We start from the raw sequence: 22,811 nt of genomic DNA on the forward strand, positions 1-22,811 counted from the left end.
GAATAGAAGTTTCAGGTCTTATAGCCTCTTAATAATTAATCCCTGTTGAGTGTCCTTGAGCAACACACTGACAACCTTATCATCTGTAGCTCAACCAAGCCCTCAGTCCATACGCTAAAGAGGAGTTGGAGGAAAACACACTTTTAGAGATCAAAATATTGTATAAATGCCTCCTGAAGGGGCCCTATTATGCTCATTATGCTATCAGGTTCATATTTGTATTGTGTGCCTCTATTGTGACATGTCCTCCTTCATACTGCCTGTGCTGCAGCACCTTTTTCACCCTCTGTCTGAAACCAGGGCCCAGTCTGCTCTGATTGGTCAGCTGAACAGCTCTGTTGTGATTGGTCAACCTGTTAGAGTTGTCCCGCCCCTATCATGTACTATGTTTTGGAGCGCTAGCCAACAAAAGTGTTACAAAGTGATGTCACGATGTTCCCAAAGTAAACAAAGGAGTCAAATGGAGGCGTTTCAGGCGGGGGGGAGAGAAACTCCCTCTGGTGTGAACTTGAGGATGTTAGCCTTTGCAGACCATTTACATGCACAGAAACCTATTCAACACACCAAAGGAAAAGGAAAACCCCAAAAAGCATAATGGGGCCTCTTTAATGATCTCAATCAACTCACTCATATCTATCATGTCTTCAGAAGTGCAGATGTGTACGAACAATTCCAGATGTTGGGCTTTCAACATGTCTGTGTGCAACGCAGATTGCCGGGCCCTGTGAAGTGGCTGCCTGATTGGTCCTCTCGTTAGCCATGTCGCTGTTTTACTCTGTGTATAGCACTTCCACTAAATCAATGCACAAAGACTGATTCAATGACAGGTAGCACACCATCCCTCAGCGTTGTTGCCTAGCAGATTTTCCACTTAATCTGTTTATATAAACTGAAACAAATATCCATTATGGAGACATGTTGTGTCTATCTCTGTGTCAACTCTTATTATTGCCTTGACCTTTTGGAGATCATTTTATGAGCAAATCTTATCAACCCTGGTAAAAGAATATGTTTGTCATTGAATTTAGCTCTATATTCATGATTTAAGTCCAACAGTTCAAGTTTGAAGCTAAGAAATGGATGCAGTCAATAAAAGGTCCATGCATGTACTGTAACACAAGTGAGTGTGTGTGTACTTTTGAGTGAGTGAGAGGTTGATTGAGGGGGCGACACTGGCATTGTGTCCCCTCTTACAATGATGCTCAAGTATATAAGAGGCCGTTTAAGAGCGCTAGGGAGATAGTGAGAGTGTGTGAATGGGTTATGAATAGCTGTTACACATTTGCTTGTATTGCTGAATGCTAACCTCTGACCTCTTCGTCCCACCCCCACCCCCCCCGCCCGCCCCTCTTTTCAGTGTATTCTGGGACTTGTATTGTGCGGCTCCAGACCGAAGGGAGACATGTGAGCACTCCAGTGAGGCGAAGGCCTTCCATGACTATGTAAGTGACAACTGGCTCTGCAGCCGCTTCTTCTCTTCTCACAGAAACACACACTCATTCACTGTAGCAGTGGTTTCTTTGTATGAATGCTTGAGACACACATGTACAGGTTGTATAGAAACTTGGAGGAAGAATCTTCAAGAGGCACCTTCACCAGCCAGAAGAGGAAAGTGTGCGCTTTTTAAGACACAATTAGACCGGCTCTATAGAAATCCACTGGGAATCAAACTTTTAATATTATCTCAACAACTGACTGTAAACTAATGACTACACAAACAAATATTCAGGGGTCCTCAACATTTCTCAGGCCAAGGACCCCTTGGTTAAAAGAGAGGGAGAAGGGACCCTGTGGGAATTATTTTGTATTTATCTTACATTTTGGGGATTTGAAGAGTCTTTCAGATGTTTTATGTTGATTGTCTCGTGATTTGTTGTGTTTTCTTTGTCTTCTAACATCTTGGGACAATGTGTGAAATAATTATTTCCCTTTAACATGTTATACAAGTAAAAGACATACCTTTTTGAATGGAGAAAAAAAAGCACCAAACTATTAAAATCATAATGCGATAGCTAGCTCACGTGATTGCATGAGGACTCTTGGGTAACAGACTCAATATTTGATGTTTTGTGTTTCATACACATTGGCCAAAATAACTAGCAAATCATGTCACTATAATAATGCATATTTTACACGTAAACAAACATTCTCAGTAGCACCCATTTTATGCTTTCACCTGTTATATGTGCTCCTGTTACAGAACTGGATATGTCTACCAAAGTGCAGCTTGAGAATCGTAGTTCCCTTCTCTCATTTATCTACTCAGGCTTTTACCTTTTGTCTTAATTTCAAAGAATCAAATATTACTAAGCCTTTGAGGTGCTTTTTTAAAAGTGTCTGCAGACAAATGAGTGGGACTTTTACATCCAGAACCAGCAGGGCCCAAAAACGCTCCAAGCACTTTGTCAAGTATCAATGGTTTATCAAGAAATCGTGAGCGAATACACCTTTTAGATTCTGAGACGGAGTGTCTCAGGATTGAGCCTGTTGTGTGCTGTACAGTGGTGATGTTAAACTACGTGAGTGAAATTGCCGCCAGTGATGTAAAATCACAATTCAAGTCAAATAAGAAAAATTCTGTAGCCTTAAAAAAAGCCTTACGTTCTGTTTACACTGTACCTTTTATGTCTGTGTCCTTGAGGAATTATTCGATGCCGTTGGGCGTCTGAAGGAAAAATTCTTCTTTCCCCCCAACTAGAGGTCACGTTCAGCTATGAAACAGTCTTTCCGGAGTTTGAAGGGATTCAGTGTCTTGCCCAGGGACGCTGGGGGGGGGGTGGGGGGTGGGGGGGGGGTAGGGGTGGTAGGGGGTACTTGCTGTCACAGGTGATCAGAACCAGGTCTCATGCAGAAGGAGTCCAGTAATGCAAATACAAATGTAAATATGTGGCTGTTTTCACCATCGAAGGGTAAAATGTATAAAATTGGGTGTAAATGGAATGTGTTGTGATTGAACATGTTCTACAGAGTGTGTTGTGGTGTGTGTGTGTGGTGCTGTGTGTGGTGGTGGTGTGTGTGTGGTGTGTGTGGGTGTGTGGTGTGGTGTGGGTGTGGTGTGTGTGTGTGTGTTGTGTGGTGTGTGTGTGTGTGTGTGTGTGTTGTGTGTGGGTGTGTGTGTGTGTGTGTGTGTGTGTGTGTGTGGGTGTGTGTGTGTGTGTGTGTGTTGTGTGTGTGTGTGTGTGTGTGTTGTAAAGTGGGGGAGATAATGGAATAGAGTTCTAATCCGGTAATCCCAGCATGGGTGAGGCTAAGCTAGGGATTTATGTGTGTTGGTGTGTGTTGCGTGTGTATTTTTGGACGTGGAGCATTTTTGGCAACCAGCCCATAGATGGCGGGTGGAGGGGCTCACACCTCAGTGCCAGGGTGCCAGTTAACCCCGGCTGTGTGTGGGTGTGTATCAATGTAGATGGGGTGTGCTACATGGTCGCTGGCTGTCTGCTCCTAACGGTGATAAAGCGAACTAGACGGGACCAGTTTAATTTTGGCTCCAGCCCCCTGAGGCTAGTCTCTGAGCACAGGTCCCTTTTACTGGGTTCAAAAGAATGAGCCGGTTAGAGGCATGGGAGGAAGAGGAAAAAAAGATATTTCACCTTCCCTCAAAAGAGTTTCTTAGTCTTTTTGAGAATTGTGGTGAGCAAGCATTTATGAGGTATTATCACAGCTCTCTCTGGAAAGGTTTATCGATACAGTAAAGGCTACTTTCCACATGGACCCTGGTTATAAAAGTAATGCAGGGGCTGCTATCTTAGAGTGACTCGGTATATGTCAAGTTTATAGTTCCTTTAAGCAAGGCAAGGCAAGTTTATTTATATAGCACTTTTCAACACAAGGCAATTCAAAGTGCTTTACAAAAATGAAAGACATTAAGCATTAAAAAAGAAAAGCTAATAAAATAAACATTAAAAGGAAAAATACATGGATAAAGTTACAGTGCAGTTTAAGAAGCATATTATTCACCAAAGAGGAAGGCATAAAGGGTTTAATATTTGGAAAGCAGATGCAGGCAATTTCTTCTTCATATGCTGATTCATATAATTCATTTTAAATGTTTTGTAATGATATCATTCATGAGGCTTTTCGATAAGGCTTAAATGGCTTGACATATTACACATTTAAAATATATAGACTTTTTTTTTACCATTTTATAATGATAAATGCTGAATTGTACACCTAACCAAATGATATGATTGGACCAAGAGTACATTTTAATGTCTTATAGTTAGCTCCATTAATTGTACCTTCATGTCTTACGCCAATTAATTTGCTGGCTTGATTAGCAGTGTTAATTGTTAAATCCGTCTAAATCAAGTCCATCCACTCCTGTAATTTAAATAATGGGAGTTTGATCTTCCGAGCTAAGCACTCCACAGTTAGGAGCTACTCAACATTAGAGCAAAAAAAGCACATCTGATCGAAGATGGTGTTTGTTCGAATTGCTAGAATAAATTGGTTTAATTGCGATTATCGAAGTGTGTGTGTGTGTGTGTGTGTGTGTGTTGTGTGTGTGTGTGTGTGTGGGTGTGTGTGTGTGTTGTGTGTGTGTGGTGTGTGTGTGTGTGTGTGGGGTGTGTGGTGTGTGTGTGTGTGTGTGGGTGTGTGTGTGTGTGGGTGTGTGTGTGTGTGTGTGTGTGTGTGGGTGTGTGTGTGTGTGTGTGTGTGCTTACACTGGAACTTGATGTACTGTAAGTGTAGAGCATCACAAACACTGGAAAGACGCCTCTTCTTAAAGACCTATACGATTCACCTAAGTGTTTCGACAGTGTATGCACTAGTGTGATGTTGATACTTATTTCTTGATTTCATGATTAGTCGTATTCTTCCTGCACTGTTCTTGTTCACGCTGTATTTACACATCTGCCCACTCTTATCATTTCTCTCACTCCTTTCTCACTCTTCTCTCTGTCTTTTTTGCATTTTTGCAATTCTCTCTATGCTTGTGGTTTCTCTGCGACGCCCCCGCATCTGCCCCCCCCCCTCACCGTCTTTACTATATTTTTACTCTCCAGTCCGCTGTCTCTCTCGCCTTATCGCTCACACCCTCTCTCCTCCTCTTTTCCTATCTCTTTCTTGACCCCCCTCCTCCCTCCCTCATTCCATTACCACCACTACTACCTCTGTTCCTGAGAGAAGATTGATTGGCCAATCTAGCTGTTTACCCACAATGCCTGGTTGTGCCGAGAAGGAGAGGGCAATGTAGACCGCATGAAGAAAACAGACGGTTGTTAAGGTGTTTGAAAATGGAGAAGTGGCCGAATGTCATAGATAAAAAAAGGGGGGAGGGAGCCGGATCGAAAACAATTTTTATTTTAAATCCAGTAGCCACAGGAAGTCTTGAAATCCTAACACTGAAGAGCACTTGATATCAGGGAATGAGCTATTCTTCATTATTATTAAAATTGTGTTTTTTCCTTTATTCAAAGTTCACATCTTGTAAAATGACAAGATTTGTTAGATAAAGGAAAATATAACAATGCAATATATTCATGCCCTCTTGGGTATTTAAAGATGCTTTTTATTTTACCAAAATAGTATTAAGCTAATTTTCAGCCTTTCAGCTGTATTTGTAATTTACCGGCTGTCCGTTATGCTGCTTTCATTATAAGTGCTTTATGCATATTCACAAATGCAAACTGGCACACATTATGCACCATTTGAAGGACATATCATGTTTTCTTTTCTCTCCTATACTCTACTTAAGGCCAAATGATATGCATTACAGTTGAATCAAATAAGCACTTTTTGATTAAAAAGTACTTGCGTGTATTCTGCCTTTTCACTGTGCAGCAATAGAAGTGTGCTGTAATAATAATACTCTAGTAAACTTGATAATTAGCTGTGATAAAGATAAGAAACTCTGCGTTACATGTGTGGCACAGACTAATTGCTACACGGGCTGAAAGCAGCTGTTTGTCTCCTTCCGTCATTTTAATATTATTTAGAAAAACAGTGGATCCTTGGTGGTAATGTGAAACAGCAGTGGAACAGACAACACTATTGTACTCTTTAAAAACCCCAATATTACTAGAAAAGGATATTGGGATACTGACAGATATTTGCCAAACTTGATGTCGTAACTTGATATAAACAACAAAGTGACCTAAAACTCTTGAATGTTGACGGATGAAAATAGTGAACATAGTTTCATGATATCACTAAAGAAATGCAGTGGTAGTTTAAAGTGGTTTCATTTGTGTGGAAACATGGAGGACAATTTTGTTGTATTAATATGCAGATATCTCCTTGTTCTGAAAATATCTTGTAAGTTTAGTCGAAGCTATATTCTGGTTCAGTTGTTTCTCCTTTTCCTCATATTCTTGTGTTTCGCCCTCTCTGCCTTCTCTCTGGAGTGTTGGCTAAGTGGATGTTGTGTCTGCAGCATGTATTAGTGCTGTCATCCGGTATGTGTGTATGTGTGTGTCGGCCTGTCTGGTTCAGTACTGATGCCTTGGCAGCAGCTTTTGGGGAAAAGTGTGCGAGTGTGTTTGGTGTGCGCCAGTTTTGAGGACCAGCTGGGCTTTCAGATTGTGTGTGTGTGTGTGTATTTATTTGTCAGACGTGACGGTGAGAGTAGCAACCGTATCCGGTTGCTCCAGAGCGAAAACACACTGTTTTGACTGGGCTGATAAATTAGCTAGATCACCACAGTCAGCTATTTTTCCTCCCGTCTCCACACTCCTCCATCCTCACTACTTCACCTCCCTCCTCCTCCTCCCTCCTTCTTTCCCTCTCTCTGTGCGCTAAGGACAGCGGGTCAAGGAGACAGTGATGAGGTACATATCAGTGCGAACCAGAATGTAGATTAGTACCCTCTCCAGGCGGGGACACACATAAATACCGACACACACACACACACACACACACACACACACACCCACACACACACACACCACACAAACACACACACACACACACACACACACACACACACACACACACACACACACACACACACACACAACACACACACACACACACACACACACACACACACACACACACACATACTTTGGCCGTCTCTTGCTACCTCTCCCCTCTCTGCATCCACTGTTTATGTCTCTGTCTTTATCCCTGTGAAAGGTATCAGGCGGAGGTCAATAATGTGTTGAGCACTATTGATCCGTCCGGTAGGTCCTATGGGTGGAGGAGAGGGAAATGGAGAGGGAGGGATCAATGCTATTCTGTACCGCCATCTACATATTGTACTGTACCAGCCAATCAGATCATTAGTCTTTTGTTCCCCGATAGATTGTTCATCAACATTGTGGGTTTGTACTTAGGAGAAAAGGCAAACTCAATATGGTGTCCTCGCAGGGAGCCGCGACTGGGGATTAACAGGTCACTGTTAAAAATATTTTGACACAAAGACACCATCATGGTGCCATTCGGAGGTAAATATAGTGTATAATAAGTTAGTTTTGCATTATCCTGATTTGAGAAAAATTGATATTTGCATAAGAAATCAAAGGCTGTTCCAAACCTGCGTCTGACAGACCAAAACAGATAACCCCCCTCAGTCCTGGAGGAAGTGGCTTCAATAGAATAAATCAGAGTCGGAATACTCGGATACCAGCAAACTAACCGTCTGAAGTGGGACAGTAACATATTCCTGGAGATTTAAAGGATAACTAACTACTTGTATAGTCTGAACAGGCAGAAACTGAACAATTCCCAATCCAAGGAAACTTTCTCCGAAGAGGTTTATTATTTCTTACCATCACCCACAATCCCAAAGACATTCTAATGATTGTCTTTTTTTTTTTTGGGTTTGAAAAGCTGGAGCCCATTAAAGGTGGGGTAGGTAAGTTTGAGAAACCGGCTCGAGATACAATTTTTGTTATATTCCATGGAATGCTCTTAACATCCCGATAGGAATGAACATCTTAAGTGCTTTGACAAATAATCCAATAAAAAACGTCATCTGTGGAAGCCGTGGTACTGTAAAAAGCACGACCAATCATCTGAACCGGCCCGGCTAAAATAACTGGATGGCCTACCTGCCCGTCAGCCTTCCATCTGTGCACAAACTTATCTCGTGCCCTCATTGGTCGTGTGTGTTGGAGGAGGGGCTCTGTAAGGAAGTGGCAGATTTGTTCCGGCTGTGTATTTTCAAATTCTAGCGCACTGGAGCTGGTTTCTCCAAAATGACTACCCCACCTTTAAGGGCATTAAAAAAAAAACACAAAAAAAAAACAACCTGATCATTTCATTGAAAAACTCAACATTTTAGTTAATGATGTATGCAAACAAATTACAAAAGATTAAAGAAAGATTTGTTTTTATTATGTTCCACCAAATTCTAGCTGAAAATTGTTAACAAATTGCAAAGTGTAAAGATGAATGCACCAGTGCTTTTAGTCTTTGTTTTTGAAAGAAAGTTTTCAGGTGAATTCATTTAAATAGTAATTATTTTTAAGGTATCATGGGTGAATAGACAGGTGTGTGGTGGTAGAAAAGAGCGGCAAAGTAGCCTAGCCAAATTTGGACTTTGTGGCTACATTTACTCAGTATGCCTCTATGGTGGGGCTGAACGGTTAATCGATTTTAAATCGAAATTGCGATTTTAAATGATGCAATTGTCAAATCGCAATTTTTGTTTTGTTAGTTCTTGTGTGTCAGTCAATCCACACCAATCAGAATGTGCTGTGCTCCACATGTACCAGCCATTGTTAACCAATCAGAAGTGGCCCATGGTAGTAGGTGATAGACAGATTGATCCAATCACCTGCCAAGTATTTTTGAAAGTGCCTGCCCTTTCCAAATGGCTTCCAATGGAGCTTTAGATGCTTTGGTGAAACAAACCATCTGAGTCAGGTTAGTAATGCTCCATCACATGTTTCTATTACAGGGTGAATCTTAAACTGAAGCTTGACTTTAAAGCAACCCAACGGAAGTTTCATGTACGTTTAGTTCTTTCACTCGTAGCTCGGGCTGTGGGGGTACTAGAGACGGGAGCACGTTGATACGACATTCCTAGCCGGAGATATGGCCGCATTTTACAATAAACTTCCGTTGGGTCGCTTAAAAACAATATCGCAATCGCAATATTTGTCGGAAAAATCGCAATTAGATTATTCCCCCAAATCGTGCAGCCCTACACTATGGCCACTAAACCATCATGACAGTCAATGCATTAGTCTGATGTTTCATGACAAACACAGAAAGAGATGCTTTCTGGGAAAATGTGAAGAAACTGTGGAGAGCACTTGTCAGAGACCCAGCCACACTCGGCTCTTTCCTCATTACATTTATCCAGAATAAAATATATTTTGTGTTAATAATATATGAAGGTCATTATAGATTTTTATTGAATACTGCCATAACTACAAGGGGCCATTAGCTCCGTCTCTACAGGTTGAAGGGACAGAGTAGTTGAACTGTCTTATTTAAAATTCAGGGTTAATGCATACGATACTATTTACCTTATAAGTAATGGTACAAATATCATTATACATGGTGGTTTAAATTGAGTTTTTTTATTTTTACTCTGTATAAATCTTGTAGCTTTTGAGGTCTTTCGTAATAGTCTTTGGATCCTAAAAAACATAATTTAAAAGAGACAATGTTAAATGTTATGCTATTAAATAATGCTTAAGAAAGCAACTTTTCTACACTGAGGCCAAAGTGATGATCTACAGTGCAGGTCTGTAGCCCAGAGAATGTATTATTGATAGCCAAGTAATGTAAAAGACAGCCTCGGTATTATTTTCTACAGAGTGCTTGTGCAGATCTGCCGAAGAAGGCCATTAAATATAAGTTTACAGTTTAAACACTGTAAATATTCGCAGACATTTGAAAATGTGTCCCATGGGTTTTGTTGGAACTTCAGCTCGTCAATGAAAGAAAGAAAGTATTCTTCTCCTTCCTGCTGCACGTCAGGCATTAAAGCCCTTTCAAGTCGCGCTGCCACCCGGCGCTTCCCCCGTTATTTACAGACTCCTCTCCATACATTCAGACTGGAACTGAATAATTCAGCTCGACTACAAAAAACCCATGTTCATTATATCAACTAATTAGTGCAGCAGTAATGTCTGATGTGGATTGCACCGTCTTTTTGAACTGGTTTTTCTGTATTATGGTATGATGTGTCTGCATTAGGAGTCATTGTTTACTTGCACAAATGCTAATAAGACATGTTCCAGTAGATTTGATTCCTTAGTGAATCAACTTATTCTGATTTCAACGAGGCAGTCTTGTCATGAGGCTTTCCGATGCTACTTCCGATCGACTTTAAATGGAAAGGTAGAAAAAGACATTTCTGTGGGTGCCACCACAAAACACTAGAAAAGCACGGTTGGATCCTTGTTGTGTTTCCTCAGACCAGTTGGTTTTAATAAAGACCGACTGCATACTAAATCTACCTCTGCTAGTGGCAACTGCTACCTTACGTACCTTGCTTTTAATCAGCAAATGTGGAAATGCATGAGCAGATAGTCGATCATTAATTGTCTACAGCAGTAATGTGACCATGGTGATTGATTGTGAACAGAAATCTCTCCTCGTAACATTTTCTGTCTCCCGTATCATCTTTTCTTTTTTTTCTTGTTCTGCCTCACTCTTGTATCTTCTAACTCACTCTCTCCCTCACTCTCCTGCATCTTATTCTCTCTCTCTCTCTCTGCGCTCCTGGAGCGGGGGATGCCAGGGGGACAGAGTGCAGATAGGACCTGTCTCCATAGCAACAGCTTCTGCAAGCTGCTGACACCCTACTGGGGGGGCTGAGGGGAGGAGAGGTTGTGATGGGGAGGAATAGTACAGGGGCTGGGGAACAGGAAGTGTGTGTGTGTGTGTGTGTGTGTGTGTGTGTGTGTGTGTGTGTGTGTGTGTGTGTGTGTGTGTGTGTGTGGTGTGTTGTGTGTGTGTGGTGTGTGTGTGTGTGTGTGTGTGTGGTGTGTGTGTGGTGTGTGTGTGTGTGTTGTGTGTGTGTGTGTGTGTGTGTGTGTGTGTGTGTGTGTGTGTGTGTGTGTGTGTGTGTGTGTGTGTGTGTGTGGTGTGTGTGTGTGTGTGTGTGTGTGTGTGTGTGTGTGTGTGTGTGTGTGTGTGTGTGTGTGAAATATGTGAGGGGGGTCACGGAGAGGAGAAAAGATGGAGAGAAAAGTGTGCAGAAGAAGAGATGAGAGGGAGGGAGGAGAGAAAGAGGCAGCAGACCCGGCTTGTTCCCCAGGGACTCAGTGGCCTGCTCATGTTCACTAGCAGAATTAGCATAAAGATGGGGGGAGGTGTGTGTGTGTGATTTTTCTCCCATTTTCATGTGTGTTGTGTTGGAGAAGAAGGGCAGCGAGTGTATTTGTGTACATGCGTGTAATTGCTAATATGCGATCTTGTCCAAGCAGCATACAGGGCATTTCGTGTGTGTGTGTGTGTGTGTGTGTGTGTGTGTGTGTGTGTGTGTGTGTGTGTGGTGTGTGTGTGTGTGTGGTGTGTGTGTGTGTGTGTGTGTGTGTGTGTGTGTGTGTGTGTGTTGTGTGTGTGTGTGTGTGTGTGTGTGTTTGTGTGTGGTGTGTGTGTGTGTGTGTGTGTGTGTGTGTGTGTGTGTGTGTGGTGTGTGTGTGTGTGTGTGTGTGTGTGTGTGTGTGTGTGTGTGTGTGGTGTGTGTGTGTGTGTGTGTCCCTCCCTCCCTCCCCCTGGGTCTTAAACCCCTCCCTGTTGGGTCCTGTACCCTGTGGTTCTCCCCTGTCTGCCTCTCTGTACTGAAGGGCCAGACTTTATGAGCCTGTGATGCAACTCTTTGTGTGTTCGTGTTGGTCCGTTCAAATGCTTGCGTGTGTGTTTGTTCCGGCGTGCTTATGTAAGCACGCGTCTCCATCTATGTGTGTTGACAAGAATACAGTTATATCATATTTATCTCCCGGGCTGAACCATTCACCCCCTCTTCTCTTTGCTCGATTCTAGTTGTTTTTTTCATATTGTTTGAGTGACGTAAGGGTGGAAACGGCTGAATTGTATTTACATGTGTCGGCCTACTGTGATCTGTAATATTTAATAGGGCCTCTTTCCAGACTGAAGGGTTTAGAGTTAGTCGTTCCCTGCTTTTAATTATCTTTTGCATTCCAGAAACACTACACACATCTTATTTGCTGATGACTTGGTGCTATTTGTTCAAGTAGTGTAATCATTTGGTCTCATGCAGGATTTCAAAAGATTTTAGATACGTCTGTAGATATATCTGTAAAAATAACCATTGTCGTTATTAAAATATATATAGAAAAGCACATGCAATGCTGATCATTTTGTAGGCTGAAGGTGGTTGTATTGTATTACAAAATAATAATAAAAGGCTTTTCTTTTAATGTAATGATCGCTTTATAGCTGTGTGTCAGTGAAACTCAATGTTTCTCCTTGATATCTGACTCTTCTAGACTACAGAGAACATGTATGGCAACAATCATAATCTCGATTATTTGGGTCAATAATTGATATCACGATTATTAAAAACGATTATCCATTTACTTTGAAAACATCAATTTATTGAAAAGAACATTTTGAACAGTATGTTTTTAACAGTTGATTACCCTGACCTTAAAGTATAATTCAACTGAAAAAAATAATAAAAATAAATAATCGTTTTATTTCGATTATGTTGTTTTCATAATCGTTGCAAGCCAAAATCGTAATTGCGATTAAAATACGATTAATTGAGCAGCCCTACTCTCCACTACACAGATGAGGGAACCATTTGGAGGATTTAAAGCGGGACGCTCACCTTTAAACTTTGGATGAGAGGGGTTGGGGGGGGGGCAGGAGGTGCAGTGATTGCAGGTGCAGACACTGCCCCCTAAAGTCATTCGGTGGCCATTGCAGAATGTACAGTTGGAGACACACCCACTTACACGCACCACAATTAATCACCACGATTGTGTGTTTCAGAGCGCAGCGGCAGCGCCCAGCCCTGTGATGGGCAACATGCCCCCCAACGACGCCATGCCCGGCGGTCCCATGCCCCCTGGCTTCTTCCAGGTAAGACTTTCTCCTTTGTCACTGTCCTGTGTACTCCTCCATCACCTTGAGTAACATACCATTACTCCACTCCACTCTCAAAAAAACAACCATTCAGGCGGCATGCGCATATTATTTTTAAACTAATAGAAAAGACGATCAGCAGGCCAATATTATTTAGAGATATTAGACTATTTATGACTGTTGGCACTTATGTTTGCACACTAGGAAGAAAAAGCACCAATAAAACTGATTTAGGATTTGGCTTAAAAAGAACAACATATTTTTTGGAAAATTGAATTTCTATTTAGTTTCTTTTTGCAGTTTTTCAGTTTACCGAGCAGCAACACTTTTATATATTGTTCATAACTGATATTTATGATTAAATAGTTAACTGTAACTTTAATGTTTATGTAAAACAAAGTCGTTTTTTTATATCACGCGTCAGAATCAGTCAGGGTCTAGTAATAAAGTCCTTTAGCCTAAAATCATGAGTTGATCAGATAACATGCCAACTCCCACTTTTGTTCCCCCTTTTTCCCAACATTTTTCCAAACATCGTTTATTCCACTTCCGATATTTACCCCCACCGCAGCCTCAGATGGTGCTCACAACGTTTATTCATCCGCTTCATGATTCAACCATCCCGTATTCATGCTCTCTCTCCACTCCTTTCATCTCCGTCTCCGACCCGTCTCCGCTCTGTGAAGGAAAAGGTTTTAGTGCGGGAGATGGCTGTCTGAAGAGTGTAGAGAATGACACACACACACACACACACACACACACACACACACACACACACACACACACACACACACACACACACACACACACACACACACAGGCACAGGCACAGGCCTTTGTGCACACATGTTCACAAACAAACACACATCCTCCGCGAGGCAGTGGTGTGATGGACAGCACTGGCATTTAGCAGCAGGCGCGATAAGGTGGTGGAGAAGAGTCAGAGAGAAAAAGCAGGTGACACGATAGAGGAGTGGGAAGGAGGGAGGGGGATGAAGAGGGGTGAGAGGGAGAAGAGAGGGAAATGTGAAAGATCAGTGCCACCAGGACTGTGGCCCGGTGTTTGTTTCTGTGGCTACCTACCACTCCATTGTTTGGTTGCTGAGAGCGAGGCAATGTGCTGAGAGGATGGTGGTGTTGCTGGGGAGGGAGGGAGGGGGGGGGGGATTAGTGAGAGTACGACTGTGAATAAGCGAGGGAAAGGGTGGGGGAGAGAGGGTGAGGAGAGACGCATGGAAGTGCTATTTATAACATGGTGGGGGAGTGAGAGTGTGAGTGTGTGTGTGTGTGTGTGTGTGTGTGTGTGTGTGTGTGTGTGTGTGTGTGTGTGTGTGTGTGTGTGTGTGTGTGTGTGTGTGTGTGTGTGTGTGTGTGGTGTGTGTGTGGTGTGTGTGTGTGTGTGTGTGTGGTGTGTGTGTGGTGTGTGTGTGTGTGTGTGTGTGTGTGTGTGTGTGTGTGTGTGTGTGTGTGTGTGTGTGTGTGTGTGTGTGTGTGTGTGTGTGTGTGTGTGTGTGTGTGTGTGTGTGTGTGTGTGTGAACAGGAATCTTTGGTTGTTTGCTGCAATAAAGGCATCATATGAAATCAAGCTTCAGACCTAAACACATTTTCAAATACTCATTTAACAAAAATATTCCACATGCTCAAATGTTAACATTTAGCTTTATAATAACTTTATCTGAATAAAATAGTCAAACGGTGGCTTCATTTTTCAAATCAAGTGTTCTGATTAAAGAGTAAACACATCTGCCATGTCTATTTTTAGTTTTTAGTTTTTTTTAGGGGATTAATAATTTGTCTAGAATAATGAAGAAACAAATACATCCCAATGACAGCTTCCTATAACCCAAGCTGCTGTTTCAAACAACTCATTTTGTCTGATCAACATTTTAAAGAAGCACGGGAAAAGATGAAGGCAGTAACCGCAATAAGAGTGAAAAAAGAGACTGTTGCATAATGAGTTATTTATTGGGGGTCGTTAACCTCTTGTCTTGGGGTGAAATGTCAGCAATAACACAGCAGGGGGTTGGAGAAGCTCGGGGGAGGCTGGCGCTGAGACATTGTCATACCAAAGAAGGATCATAATAAGCTGGAAAAATCCCCCTAACTTTATCTTGTTTTTGTCAGTATCATCTTTGTGGTTTGAAGTTGCCACTAGCGCCTGTCCTGCTGCTTCCTGTCCTGTTGCAGTGAGCCTTTGGCAACACTGCCCTCATGTGGCTGAGAAGAACACTACACCTAGTCCCCTGACCTGAGGGTCCCAAACATCATTAATAATTCTAAATACTGATATATGCTGCCTTGTTTTCTCTAAAGGGCAAATTAAAACTGTTGGGCTTTGGCTTTTAATCCTGTGTTTGTGTTGCATAGCAGATCAAAACTAACTTCTAAAAGAGCTTTACCCATCTTTTTGCTACTCTTCTTCCTCCTCAAGACCCCCGTTTACTCCCCACTTCTCGTCCACCTCTTTCCTATGGTTTTGTTCGGCTAATTCCTCCAGGTGTAAAGCCCACTTTTTGGGCCCTCCCCTCTCTGATATCGCTCTTCTTTCTTAAAGGGACCACCCGGCTCCCAGCAATCCCCCCATGCACAGCCCCCCCCACACAACCCCAGCAACCCAATGATGGGACCCCATGGCCAGGTAAGAGGCAAACCCTTTCTCTCAAACACCCCTCTCTCTTTCATACCCTCTAAATCCCCCCTCACTCACACACAGGCTCTTTTTCTTTGCATTCACCTGCTCACACACTGGCTCCTTCCCCTCGTGCCTTCGGGCCCCGTTAGCTCTACTTTGTGCCGGCTAACTCCTCGTAGATGTCAGCCCCTCAGGCCCCGCTCTGCTCCGTTAATAAAAGCCCAGCATCCAGAGGAGGCCGGGCCCCGATGCTCTCCAAGGCCCCAGATCGGCAGTCCCTGTGTGGGATGAATAATTCACTTCATGCCCCACCCCCCGGAGCAGCTTGTGGGGGTTGCACACTTATCTGCTACACACACACACACACACACACACACACACACACACACACACACACACACACACACACACACACACACACACACACACACACACACACACACACACACACACACACACACACACACACACACACACACACCCCTCCGCCCTGCTTACTTGTTCTTGCACCTTATAAATAAAACAGGAGACAGGCACTATGGACACGTCACACATGAGCACATATTTTACTTGGTTTTTAATTACTTGATTAACTTAATTTATGTTTTTGTTTTCATTTGAGTGTTTTATTTGACAGTTCACTCTCTGAAGCACTTCTGCAAAAAGTGTATCATTATATACATATTAAACCGATGGGTCCAAATTTCAACTCCAACTTGACACAGAGTTTATAGTTGTTCAAATGCCCAACTAGGTAAGAGGTATTTAATATAGTCAGTCAGCGTGTCAACTCTTATCCAGAACGGTAGCTACAGATGACGAAGTGGAGGTAAAGCTAGCCTTTGCCCATTAACTGCGTCGGCCCGGCTCTTTATTCTCGTGGTTTCTGGTTTCCGTCTTGTGTGGACATGCTTCCTGAAGGCTTTTGGACGGTGTTGTTGGCCTGAGATGTATCTAACTACGCAGTTAGACCACAGGCCGAATCAGCTTACACCACAGTGAGAGCAGGCAGGGAGCTGTGTGAGCGCCGTCTCCACACACACACACACACACACACACACACACACACACACACACACACACACACACACACACACACACACACACACACACACACACACACACACACACACACACACACACACACACACACACACACACACACACACATTAACCTGCACACACACAAATCCAGGCATGAGTGTGTGCAGAAGCAAGCGTTGTTAAAAATGGTAAAATACTGAGAAGCTGTAGTGTGTTTTTTATGTGTCTCGGAGGTGTGTTGATGATATTTCAGTGTCGTCCTCCATTCTCCAGACACACTGTGTCCATCTGTGTGTCCTCAGTGCCGCCCCTGCTGAGTGCTCCTGGATTTGTCAATAATGAAAATGTTGTTTTCTCTGTGTTCCTCTGTTCCCTGCCTTTTCTTTCCCCAATCCCCCTTTATTCCTCGTTCCTTCATTTCTCTCCTCAGCCTTTCATGTCACCACGGTATCCAGGTGGACCGCGCCCCGGACTCCGAATGCCAAATCAGGTACTTGAGTAGTTTTTGTTTTTCTCCTGTTTTTTCATTTCTTACCCACTTTTGTGTTGTTGTGTTGTAGTGAGTGAGTATTGTAATGAGTCCTGTGTCTCCGCAGCCTCCGGGGGGAATCCCTGGATCTCAGCCTCTCCTGCCAAACAGTTTGGAAACGATCAGACCGCAAGGTAAGACCGGGACCTCTCTCGAAACTCTAAGGGGGTTTCTTATTATAAGACATGTTCATTTTGTATAAAGGTGGTTGTCTATGATAGATTTTGACTCCCCTATGACTGTGACTTATTATTGTTTACATTATAGATCAATGTTGATTAATTGTTCAACCAAACAACTACTTTTTTGGTCCATAAAATGTATCCATTTATTCCCGTTTCCACCAAGAACGACTACTTTAAAAGAAAGTGTATACATATCAGTATATTAAGTTAAAAATAGAAGTTTCTGAATTTCTAGATGCTATCATTCCAACTAGCTTTGAAGAAAATAGCTATTTTATAATGTGGTCCATTTGAAAGTGAAGCAGGTATTTAGTCTTATTGTATGTGATATTACATTTATTTAACCCTTAGATGCACGAGTGACTGGACCCTACACTCTTCCATAAGTGTATTAGAATAATGTGTTTTTATGCCATGTTTGTCATTTTGGTTAAGAAAAATCACTTGTATAATATTTAGTATTATATTTTGGTTTACACTAGAAATATTTTATATTTCATTTTTCACTATTTATAATTTCAGACAATTTTTTTTACATTTTCAAAAAAAACGAAATTCCATAGAAAATGCATGTGGGTCATTTTTGACCCACAAAAACTGCAATTTCTTAAAATTTAAATTTAAAATTTGAATGGCATGATATCCAAAACATGTCTTTTGAGGAATGGCTGGAATATGAAATGATAACAAAATGTAATTACAAAGATACTTCAAGAAAACCACCTCACTGGGTAAAAAAAGACCCACTTATGCATCTAAGGGTTAAAAGTGTTATTTAACTCGGTCACCCTAATTAGGATTTTGGCCCTCGTAAGTTATATTTCACCTTCTTTTTTTGGTTAATAAAACATAAAACTGGAAGAGCCAAAGGAATTCAGTTCATAATGAAAAAATGTGCAAGAGCTCATTTTGGAAATATTCTGCATTTTAGTTTGACACAGTTATCCTTGCGTCACCCAAAGTGATCACAGCGGGTTACAACTAATGGGATTAGGATGAAGCATTGTCTGCGGCACGTCTTCATTCCTGATTTAAAGACAGGAGCCATATGTGGATTTACACGAGCCTAGTGGGTAATGTGTAGTGTGTCGCAGTGTGTGAGACTGTGTCTGTTCCTGCAGGACATCCTAACATGGGTGGACCAATGAGGATGAACCCTCCTCGAGGAATGGCTATGGGCCCACAGGTATGACCACACACACACACACACACACACACACACACACACACACACACACACACACACACACACACACACACACACACACACACACACACACACACACACACACACACACACACACACACACACACACACACACACACACACACACACACACACACAATTTCTAGTTAATTTAGTAGCTGCTAAAAGTTTGAAGCATGCAACTTCTTTATATCAATATTTTTAGATTCTTATAAAATATACACACAATAGTTGTGTATCTTTTCTTGAATTGTAGTCTCATGAGACAAACAGTCCCAGCTTCACCACAATCAGGACTATTGTTGAGAATCGATAACGACTCATTGTTAATTGTTCTTACAATGTTTTAACATTTTCTCTTACAGAATTATGGAGGTATGAGGCCACCTCCCAACTCCATGGGCGGCCCCATGCCAGGAATGAACATGTAAGTTAACATATATAGCTAGTGGAATTAAACGTCTCTTTGAGTCACAGGGTAATCTCTTGTCTTGCTAGATCTTTTATAAAAGTTATTTATGTTTCATCACTCTTCACACCATTGTCATGGTGCAGTTTGTCACTTGTCTTCCTATGAATCTTTCTATTTTCGTTGTTTTGCTTCAGGGGTCCCGGAGGAAGAGGGCCGTGGCCTGGACCGAATGCTAACTCTGTGAGTCAGAAAGCCTTGACTTTTACACATGACCTAAACATAGGAAAAGAAAGACCTTACCTTTAGTGCTCAGAGTGCTGTTGATTTTGTCCTTTGAACTGCTCTTACACACATATCACATTATGTGTCCATCAGTAAGAATTATGAACCTTTTGGCTTTTTCTCTGAATGGAAGTGAAATGGACATTTACCATTCAAACTCTGGAACAAAAAACTTACTATAGAATTTAAACAACTAATCCTTGATGCAGTCTACACATGTATAAGCTTCACAAAAGTGTGTACTGGTGTATTGGATTCAAAGTGTTCTTCCTATTCTGTCCACCCTGTATGGATTCACATTCAGTCTCCTCAGATCTGATTATCTGTTTCCTCTCCCCCTGCAGATAGCATACTCCTCCTCATCTCCAGGAAACTATGTGGTGAGTTTGAATGTGTCCAAAAGCAGCTCTCCTGTTTACAGCATTTAGATGCACTGATACTTCTTTTATATGATTTCAATTGTAACCTCTATTTCTAATTGTTCCTCAGGGTCCTCCAGGGGGAGGCGGTCCACCAGGAACTCCCATCATGCCCAGCCCAGGTGGTGCGTCACTTAACTATGTCCCCGGCGCTAACACTTGTGTCAGATTTGTCTCCTCAAAGAATCATTATCAGTGTTTTCATGTCTACTTTTCATTTATTTGATAACATATTTGTGATGAGTGGTTCACATATTTCCTCTTATATCATGTTTCCTCAGATTCAACCAACTCCAGTGAAAACATATATACAATGATGAATCCAATCGGACCGGGAGGCAACAGACCCAATGTGAGTATCACACATGATCTAAGTAAACCAAAATCTCTATAATGTTACTTTAAAAATAAAATGTTCCAGATTTCGCAAAAGTTTCAGCAACTGTAGATTGATTTATTATGGATGTTGTTCTAATGATTCCAATTACACAGCCTCAGTGGGCATCAGTACAGTTCAGCATTAGAGAAACAAAACGCTGCAACACTGAGATCTATAAGAGCCGACATAAATAATAAACCAGGAAGAATACATTCAATAACCCGTGTTTTTGAAAGATAATACTGCAGTCGTTTATAAGATTTGTTTGACATCTTCTCCCCAGTTCCCTATGGGGCCGGGGCCTGACGGGCCGATGGGAGCTATGGGAGCCATGGAGCCTCACCACATGAACGGATCACTAGGTGGGTTCAAACACGGTGGGGCTTTACACACCATTGATGGACTTTGATTGACATTCATACAACTTAAACAGTTATTTATATTGTTTCACAACCAAACTGTTTCTTTCCCTCCTCAGGGTCTGGGGATATGGACGGGTTGCCAAAGGTGAGAAAAACAGATTTTCAATAATCTTCTCTGAGCGTTTTGTATTTATTTAGACTCAACACTTTATCGATGCTGTTTATAAGACGCTGTCTCAACATTTCCTTTTGTTGTTGTTGTCCTCTCTTCTTCCAGAGCTCCCCTAATAACATGGGGGGCATGAACAACCCTCCAGGAACGCCGAGAGATGACGGCGAAATGGGCGGGAACTTCTTGAACCCATTCCAAAGCGAAAGTGTAAGTAGAGCGTCTCACGGCGTCTCATGGCATCTCACGACCCTTAACAGTTCTCCTTGACTTCATGACAAACCAATGCAAGCAGAGAGTTCCCTCGTTAGGTCTGAGTTCAAGGTTCTTTATTTGTCATAAGAACATAGCTACAGAGTAGTTATGTCGATGAAAATCTTAGGTCACAGGCTTCCCCAACAGTGCAACACAATAAAACAGAAAAATATAGTGCAAGTAAATATTAAAAAGTAAATACAAACAGAAAAATTGTTTTAAAAAAGTGAAATAGTGAAATAAGAGTCTATATGCAAGCTATTGGAATAATATATTAGAGAAATAATTACTAAGTAGCAGAATGTTATGGATGTTGTTTCAGCAGTTCAGGTGTTTAACAGTCTTATTGCCTGTGGGGTGAAGCTGTCCCTGAGTCTGGTGGTTTTAGTCCGGATGCTGCGGTACCGCCTGCCAGACGGCAGCAGACAGAACAGTTTGTGGCTGGGGTGATGGGGGTCTTTTGTAATCCTGAGGGATTTCTTCCTGAGCCGCTGGGAGTAAAGGTCCTCCATGGATGGCGGCTCCGTCCTGGTGATGTTCTGTGCAGTTTTCACCACCCTCTGTAAAGCCTTACGATTGAGGGCGGTGCAGCTGCCGTACCAGGCCGTGATGCAGCCAGTCAGGATGCTCTCTATGGTGCACCTGTAGAAGTTGCAGAGTATCCTGGAGTCTATAGCCGCGTTCACACTGCGGTACTTTTCCCACAAAGGTTCATGCAAACTTAGTTCATGCGAACTCTTTAGTTCGCATGAACTAAGTACAGATCGCGTTCACACCAGAAAAAGTCCCTGGGGGTGGATTAGGCAAATGAAGCCACTGACGTCACTTCTTCTTCTTCTGCTTTGGGTTTACTGGCAGGCCGCAACCCACTTCACGGCGTATACTGCCGCCCAAAGTCCCCGGCCGGAAGTCCCCGGAGTTGGGGACTGGCTTCAGTAGAAGCTGCTGGGACTCCCAGCAGCTTCTACTGAAGCCTTCCGAGTAAATCGCCAGAACGCCGACACCTCCTCATCTCCACCGCTCCCATGTTTTATTTTGTGTTGCCATAAGTTAGTCTCTCTGCGTTTCTGCGCTGGGCTAATGCTAATGCTAATAATGCTAATGCGAGGATAATAAAATGGCGGCTTCACAAAACTTTTTGGGAGTTTTACGGGGCGTGGTTTGCAATTCGCCCAGCCAATCAGGAATATAGCTCTTTTCTCAAAAAAGAGCCGCTCGAAAGTCCCTGCTTTCTAGCAGGGACTTTCGAGGGGGTAAAAAGGTTCGCATGAACTACTTTTAGTACCGGCTCTTTTTGGTGTGAACGCGATCATGAACTAAGTTCGCATGAACCTTTGTGGGAAAAGTACCGCAGTGTGAACGCGGCTCATTTTGAACCTCCTCGGCCTGCGGAGGAAGAAGAGCCGCTGTCGATAAAGTTCTATAAAGTCACTATTTTTAATAGTTTGATTAGAAATGGATCAGTAGCCGCGTTCACACTGCGGTACTTTTCCCACAAAGGTTCATGCGAACTTAGTTCATGATCGCGTTCACACCAAAAAGAGCCGGTACTAAAAGTAGTTCATGCGAACCTTTTTACCCCCTCGAAAGTCGAGCGGCTCTTTTTTGAGAAAAGAGCTATATTTCTGATTGGCTGGGCGGATTGCAAACCACGCCCCGTAAAACTCCCAAAAAGTTTTGTGAAGCCGCCATTTTATTATCCTCGCATTAGCATTATTAGCATTAGCATTAGCCCAGCGCAGAAACGCAGAGAGACTAACTTATGGCAACACAAAACAAAACATGGGAGCGGTGGAGATGAGGAGGTGTCGGCGTTCTGGCGGTTTACTCGGAAGGCTTCAGTAGAAGCTGCTGGGACTCCCAGCAGCTTCTACTGAAGCCAGTCCCCAACTCCGGGGACTTCCGGCCGGGGACTTTGGGCGGCAATATACGCCGTGAAGTGGTTTGCGGCCTGCCAGTAAACCCAAAGCAGAAGAAG

The 22,811-nt window shown here is 42.6% G+C and overlaps 1 protein-coding gene across 2 annotated transcripts in view; it reads left to right on the forward strand.

The window, feature by feature from the left end:
* Positions 1-22,811, forward strand: part of LOC117467694 (single-stranded DNA-binding protein 3) — a 47,009-nt gene that overhangs the window by 19,849 nt on the left and 4,349 nt on the right. Inside the window, exons 4-17 of one of the 2 annotated variants that reach the window (XM_034111510.1) lie at positions 1,358-1,442; positions 12,865-12,954; positions 15,513-15,596; positions 17,065-17,124; positions 17,231-17,297; positions 18,470-18,534; positions 18,921-18,982; positions 19,162-19,207; positions 19,594-19,629; positions 19,739-19,793; positions 19,950-20,020; positions 20,331-20,409; positions 20,526-20,554; positions 20,687-20,788. In XM_034111510.1, the coding sequence (XP_033967401.1) occupies positions 1,358-1,442; positions 12,865-12,954; positions 15,513-15,596; positions 17,065-17,124; positions 17,231-17,297; positions 18,470-18,534; positions 18,921-18,982; positions 19,162-19,207; positions 19,594-19,629; positions 19,739-19,793; positions 19,950-20,020; positions 20,331-20,409; positions 20,526-20,554; positions 20,687-20,788 (931 nt within the window). The remainder of the gene's footprint in view (positions 1-1,357; positions 1,443-12,864; positions 12,955-15,512; positions 15,597-17,064; positions 17,125-17,230; positions 17,298-18,469; positions 18,535-18,920; positions 18,983-19,161; positions 19,208-19,593; positions 19,630-19,738; positions 19,794-19,949; positions 20,021-20,330; positions 20,410-20,525; positions 20,555-20,686; positions 20,789-22,811) is intronic. The other variant, XM_034111511.1, reaches the window with a different exon arrangement.

Source organism: Pseudochaenichthys georgianus, chromosome 22, assembly GCF_902827115.2.
Source record: "Pseudochaenichthys georgianus chromosome 22, fPseGeo1.2, whole genome shotgun sequence".
NCBI lineage: Eukaryota > Metazoa > Chordata > Actinopteri > Perciformes > Channichthyidae > Pseudochaenichthys > Pseudochaenichthys georgianus.